The 6,895-nt window shown below is 40.3% G+C and overlaps 2 protein-coding genes across 3 annotated transcripts; one reads left to right on the forward strand and one right to left on the reverse strand.

Moving 5' to 3' along the window:
- The first annotated feature begins 441 nt into the window (after window positions 1-441).
- Window positions 442-3,010, forward strand: pdcl3 (phosducin-like 3). Its single transcript, XM_047046533.1, has 6 exons — window positions 442-527; window positions 952-1,069; window positions 1,252-1,342; window positions 1,537-1,680; window positions 1,919-2,127; window positions 2,442-3,010. The coding sequence occupies exons 1-6, from the start codon at window positions 522-524 to the stop codon at window positions 2,582-2,584; spliced, it is 711 nt and encodes a 236-aa protein (XP_046902489.1). The 5' UTR covers window positions 442-521; the 3' UTR covers window positions 2,585-3,010.
- On the reverse strand, window positions 2,946-5,375 carry nms (neuromedin S). 2 transcript variants are annotated; one of them, XM_047046536.1, is made up of 7 exons: window positions 5,186-5,375; window positions 4,990-5,036; window positions 3,993-4,046; window positions 3,883-3,909; window positions 3,744-3,797; window positions 3,543-3,617; window positions 2,946-3,426 (listed from the first exon to the last, which is right to left on the reverse strand). In XM_047046536.1, the coding sequence occupies exons 1-7, from the start codon at window positions 5,253-5,255 to the stop codon at window positions 3,343-3,345; spliced, it is 411 nt and encodes a 136-aa protein (XP_046902492.1). In that variant the 5' UTR covers window positions 5,256-5,375; the 3' UTR covers window positions 2,946-3,342. The 2 variants fall into 2 exon arrangements, with proteins under 2 accessions (XP_046902492.1, XP_046902494.1); XM_047046538.1 differs by having other exon boundaries at window positions 2,946-3,423; window positions 5,186-5,366.
- Between the last annotated feature and the right edge of the window lie 1,520 nt (window positions 5,376-6,895).

The raw sequence follows: 6,895 nt of genomic DNA on the forward strand, positions 1-6,895 counted from the left end.
ATTCTAAAAGTCAATGTGCACTCGTGAAACAATATGAATGTTCTGCAGTTTGTGAACACTGTACCAATGTTGACTTCAGGTAAATGTGAAAAGTGTTAGTGAAGACATGTCTGTTTGGATCTACCATGCCCAGACAGACAGCTGATGTTCAGGTACAGCTGTTGTCTCGCTCTCAGCTGCCACAAATGGAATGCAGCGTTCCCACTCCTTTTATGGACACATTGGGACTCTAACCGGATATTGATGCAACCAATATTATTGTCCCCAACACATGGCTCCCAAGTTGATTTCGTAAGTATTAATCAATTGAATGCATTTAAGAAAAGTCATATTCTTCGCACAAATTTATTTCCTAATTATACAATCCCAAATATAAAAATTGGCCAAACTGGCTATTTTATAGCCATTTGTTACATTTCATGGAGTTGTGTTCCACCGGAACAAATTAAGGTGCGGTCCTTCCATTTCCTTTCCTTCAAGAACATAAGTGTGATTTTATTCTCTCTTGAAGAGTGAGAAAAATGCAGGTTTGGAACATTTTCAATTATTTTGTTTATATAAATGTGAAAGCTAATAACATATACATACGTGTAGTGAGATTTGTATTTTATACAGACATCGAACCGCAATTAAGATAGCGTAGTAGCTAGTTCGCTAACCTAGCCCACTTGACTAGTTACTACTAACACAGTTCTGCATGTAACCTAAATATCTAGTTAGCTAAGTAGCTAGTCGTATCTGAACTGAAAGCCAGGAGTTATAGGGCTAAAAGAAAGTTTTCACCGCTAACCGTGTTTAAAAAAAAGCTAGAAACAACAGTTGTTAGAGGGTTGAAGCCGCAGCGGTATGTATGACCCTCGAGACCTAAGAACTTAACCTCCGATTTAAATATTTTGATTGTGAAAAAAAACACATTATTGTTCGATAATTATTAAATTCTGTTTGTCCCAGGATCCTAACGCCGACACTGAATGGAATGACATCCTCAGAAAGAAGGGGATTCTTCCTCCTAAAGAGAAGCCCGAAGATGAGGAAGAGGAGGATCTTAGTTTACAGCAGCAGTCTGTTGGTTAGTCCAGGCTATAATAATATCTCTATGACATTGACTGTATTTGAGTTGAACGTGCCTGGAGAGAGGTTGTCATATTTTTTGCAGTTGGGCAAGTGCCATCTTAATCCTCATCCTGACTCAAGCCCTAAACTCGCCCTTTCTTAAAATACACTTCTGTCATTTTTTTTATAATCAATCAGTGAAAACGTATGAGAGCATGACACTGGATGAGCTGGACGAGAACGAGGATGAGTTCAGTGAAGAAGATGAGGCTGCAATCGAAATGTACAGGTAAGTGCTTCCTCTAAACCAGTGTGAATATCGTGTATTCTGTTTAAATGTCAGTGGGATATTTGTAAAAGATTCAACTGAGTGGTAGAAGCTGCTCTGAAAATGTACTGTCAGTGCTGATAAGGCGACTGACCTACAGAACGGCACAGCTGCTTCCTTTGTGCTGGACTCAGTGGCATTCCCTGTGTCCGCAGACAAAAGCGACTAGCAGAGTGGAAAGCCACCCAGATCAAGAATGTGTTTGGGGAGCTGGGAGAGATCTCTGGTCAGGATTACGTCAAGGAGGTCAACAAAGCTGGAGAGGGTATCTGGGTCGTGCTGCATCTTTACAAACAGGGGTGAGTTCTGTCAGGCTGGTGACATCCGTGTCATGCTTATCATTACTTTGTATATTAATTCAATTAAACCCAGTGCAAAATGTCGGTGTTGTTTTTTTGTGAATATTTTGATAATATAGATTAGACATGAAGGGATTTTGTATGTATTATTATTACCTATAGCAAGGTGATCAGCCTATCAACCTGGTACCACATCTAGTCTCATTTGTAACTGTTCATTAAACATCCTCTCTCCCAGCATCCCTCTGTGCACCTTGATAAACCAGCACCTATTTGAGCTGGCCAGGAAGTTCCCTCAAACCAAGTTCCTCAAGTCTATCTCCACCACCTGCATCCCCAACTACCCGGACCGTAACCTGCCCACCATCTTTGTCTACAACGAGGGGGAGATGAAGGCCCAGTTCATCGGCCCTCTCGTCTTCGGTGGCATGAACCTCAAAGTAGAAGGTAAAGGTTTCTCACTTCTGCTGGTCTCTAGGTGGCAGCTTTGATGTCAGCACTGCACCAAATGGCCACCGCAACTTACTGGAAATGTATCAGTCAAAAGGAAGCACATGAAACTGCAAGTTAGAGTTGATAGATTTGCAGATTGTTCTGACATGGTGCACGGAAGCATTTAGCTGGATATTTCTCCCCTACTTATCACCAAGCATTGTTTTGAAATTATTTATTTTCATTCATGCATGCAAAAACCTTTCTGGTTAAAATCACATCATCAGTTTGTTCTTATGTGATGAGGATTTGTTTTCTGTCTGCCTCAGAGCTGGAGTGGCGGTTATCAGAGTCTGGTGCCATTAAGACTGATCTGGAGGAGAACCCAAAGAAGCAGATTGAAGATAAACTCATGACGTCCATCCGATGCTCTCTCCCCACCAAGAAAGACAGTGACTCAGACGATGATTAACCACCAACGACCGTTCAACCCCCCTGAATGAAATGAATCTACGGCTTCTTCATCCCTGTTATGGCAGGGCAGGCTCCTGTGTTGACCATGTAAACTTTACACCTCCACGAATGCATCTACACTGGCAGAGAGGTTAACGTCAGGTACAAGCACATGTTTGTCGAGGGAGCATTCCTCTTGAATACTATCTGAACAGTCACTCACTGCATTTCCTACAAAGCCTTTCAAGAGAAGATTATAGGTCCTTTTTTTTATTTTGGATATGTTTCATAATATATGACATACTGTAAATGTATACATTTCTTCTAAGTTATGTTAAATGTACGTAGCATTCAGTATCCTGTGCCATCATCATTGACAGTTTTATATAAAGAGCCCATCAATGAGAATCTGTTATCATTATCACATAAAGGACTTTTAAAATAGTATTTGACTAACTTGTGTTTGTTGGGATGTATATAAATACAGTCTATGGTTGGGATGCAGACTGCATCATGCAGTTCACCTGGTTTGCAAGTACAGCCAGTCCAACTGTACTACGTCATACAAAATGGTAGATACCTCATTGATAAAATTGAACATAAGTCAATCTTTTTTTGAATGGTGTACATAACTTCAGGAAATCAATAAGAGACTAAACATCTTGGCAATGCAGTTGTCTTTATCAATAAGACTGATAGTTCTTAAAAATAAGTTATTTTTGGAGTGAGAGCTTGGTTTGCCTTTCTCTGTCTGGACACCATGTTGGCTCTGCGCGGTCAGGCTCGGAGATGCAGCTGGCTTCTGGATGATCTCCATGCCTCCCTGTTCCTCAGCACACCCTCTGGGAGAGTCCTGATCTTCTGTAACAAACACAAGCATTTTCAAAATCATGAGGGAAATCCGCGCTGAACATGTTGTATGGCTTTCCATTTGAGGTAATTAGCCATGTGTTTGAGGTATGTACTCGTGTTCTTACCAAGAGCAGCAGCTGTTTCTTGTTCCTCTGAGAGAGCTTGGGAGACAGTCGCAACAGAGGGTGGACTGAGTGAGACTAGACAGGAAGGAAGATGTTTAACTTCTCATTTCACAAACATTTTACTGTTCACAATTGAAACATTTTTTTTCTATAGGAACCCAGTTCAAGTACATATAGTTCTAGATAGTATAGTTTGCATACCTCATGCTGTACAGTTCCCTCTGACTTGTGTGCTTTAGCGTAGTGAAACAGGAACTGAGGAAAAAAGTTACAAAAATTAATAATTTATTGTAAAAAAGATTAAGGGGAATCATTTGATACAAACTTAAAAAACGCTCACCCTTTTAAATACATTCTGAACTTGCTCCTGTGAAACAATGAATTGGATGTTAGAGCTGAGTATTAATGATTCATTGAGCAAAATGAATTCTGTGGTTCATTGTGACGTACCTCGTTCTGATCATTCCACTCGATGTCCCCCACATCTTTCTGATAATCTGGAACCTGCAGCACACCAGACACACTCACAGTCAGCATCCATTTCAAAGCATTCCTGAGGTACCTGTTTCACATGTTCTCATGTTACATACATGGTCATCTGTCTGTTTCTGACATTTCCTCTGATGAGCCATCACGTCACATGAGTTTCACACATAGGTACATGTTACAGTCATGTCAAGCTGATATTTTGCAATCAATAAAAATATAATGGTAACTGTAGCTACAGTATTTTATACTTCCATTATTAATAATTGGGCACACTGGCACCCAGCCACAGGTCATCCCCCCAAAACAACTCTATATCAGCTTCCTGCAAGGGTAAATAAAAGAGCACCGATAACCGATCATCACCATGGTGTTTCATGCGGCTGAGAGTATGTGTTTAATTTTCAGTGTTGCTCACAGATCACTTCCCAGTAGCGTGACTCAGTGTCTCAGACGGACCTCTGGACCAGACCTCAGATCCCAGAAGTCATAAGGACCTCTGTTTTCATTAAACAGGTGCACGCCAACCTGGCACACATGCATCGTCTACGCCTGCACAGATACAACACATGGCGTGTATGTTCTTTTCTTTGTACCCTGGTGTCTCTGATAGTCTCTGAGTAATATTTACACTCAGACCAGTCCTTCATGAAAGAAGATGAACGAATTTTCATCGAGGTTCTCAACATCAATCACTTAATATATAATACTCACTTTAGACTTCAAGTCCACTTTAGAATGATAATTAATTGTGTCTAACTACAATTACATTACATTTACATTTTTATTACATTTGGGTTTTTAGAAAAATTCACGGTGCATAACATAATACATGTGGTTACAAATAAAATAACGATACCTTTGAGTTTCACTGCCTGAGAATATGTTGAAAGAATTATCCGGTAAATTGATCCAAAGTTTTGCTCTAAAGTTGAAAGATAACAAATTTGCATAGGCCTACCTTTGTCAATGCAATTCCATTTTCACACTCCCGGCTGGGATATGACTCTAAAATAGATGATAAAAGATGCGATACAGTCTGTTTTAGTTTACTTTATTCCTTAGTTTACTGTCAATGCACTCTTCAGCGTGGTATCATACTCAACACAAAAAAAATATATATATATATCTAATCACACCATGAAAAGACATCTCACCTGCCTCCTTCCAACATCCCAGATACCAGATCAACAGTGTCAGGCCAAGTTGTAGCGTCATGGAGCTCATCCTGTGTCACCAGATTCCCGCGCTTTGCGCAAAGCTGCGTTGTAAGACTGAACACCGATGATCAGAGTCTATGTCCTGTTGTCGGCCACACCGTGGCTCCGTGTGAACTCTCCCGGCATTGACCACTGGAAGAGTTATGAAGGCTTTAAGGGGATACCGCATCATCGCCCACGCAGATGTGACCAATCAAAGTCTGACCGGTGTCCTTGGTGGCATGTTTGGTCATCCCCTGGTTATTGCGCAAATTACCTTTTTTGGATGCAAGAACGACTTTAGGTTAAATCGTCTCTGATAGTCTATGGGTAATGTAGACATTAGCTTAATGGATCAAAATAAGATCAATTTTACACTGACACACACAGTCATACAACTGAGTAAAACATTTAATATCTTGTTTCACGAGGGACAGAAATACATCCATTCATCCATTCGTTCTATGCTAAGCATACATTATCATGATTGTCTTTTAGAACACTATTTTGTGTGAACTATATATTCTACAGTGTGTGTGATATTCCTGAAAAACAATGAAAACTTTATATTGTATGAATCACACAAGGTGACCCACGTCTGACTCCTGTGGGGCTGGTTCACATATTGTAGCGTGAAAAGCTGAATGGAGAATTGGCCTGGATCGAGTTTCATTATTCAGACACTATTGCATGGCTGCTGTGGATTAACTGTACCGTTCAAGGGGAATCTATGGAAAATAGGGATGGTTCACTGCAGGGGCATCGCTAGACCCTTTATACTGGGGCACGTGCCCCAGTATAAATGTTGTGGTATGGCTGTTATGGTTCCTCCCTTTGGCACTTATTTGGTTTTTCACAATGTATGCTTCATGTTTTGGCTGCTTGCAATGTTTGGGGCTACCTCGTTGTTATGATCAGTGACCTATGCTCTTCTGTAATGCTCTCTCTTGGAAGTCACTTTGGATTAAAGCGTCTGCTAAATGCATACATGTAAATCTGCTGTGCCCCAGTAAAATGTTAAGTTTGACTTTTAAGTTTAGATTTTTTGGGGGGAAAGGTTAAAAAATAAAATAAATGCCAATAAATGCACCATCTGCTAACTCTGACTAGGAAAGTGCCACATGCATGAAACTTACTCTGGTTACTCATACTAGTCCACTCAATGTACAGTGACAATAGTTTGATATTGGAATATACAGAACAGAAAGTACATGGGGGTGCAGTTCAGGACAGAGCGGTAGAAATGAAGCGACTCTGTCCTGTCCACTTCATCATTGCTACGTAAAATACTAATAAAAACAACAAACAAAAAAGAAATTTAATTTTTCTGAGAGTTTAGAAGGTAACAGAAAATAAATCCCTTTCATTGAAAGGAATGACATGTGACTCATTCCAGAAGCTGCTGTGTTTGTGGAAACCGCAGTTACAGTGGCGGGAAACAAGATTGAATCCAAAACAGATCAGGCCCACACTGATCAGTACAGCAACAGGACCTTTTTGTGCCATGTTTGCCCTTCCTTATGGTCCCTAAGCAGTCATTCTGGTCCCCAATGAAATAGCCACAACATTTCAGTTTATTAAGAAATAGACAGATTGAGCAAATTTATGAGGTCAATAAGCCAAACGGTATCGACGAGCAAACACTCATCATAACATAAACTTTATGTT

This window comes from Hypomesus transpacificus, chromosome 23 (assembly GCF_021917145.1).
Source record: "Hypomesus transpacificus isolate Combined female chromosome 23, fHypTra1, whole genome shotgun sequence".
Lineage (NCBI taxonomy): Eukaryota > Metazoa > Chordata > Actinopteri > Osmeriformes > Osmeridae > Hypomesus > Hypomesus transpacificus.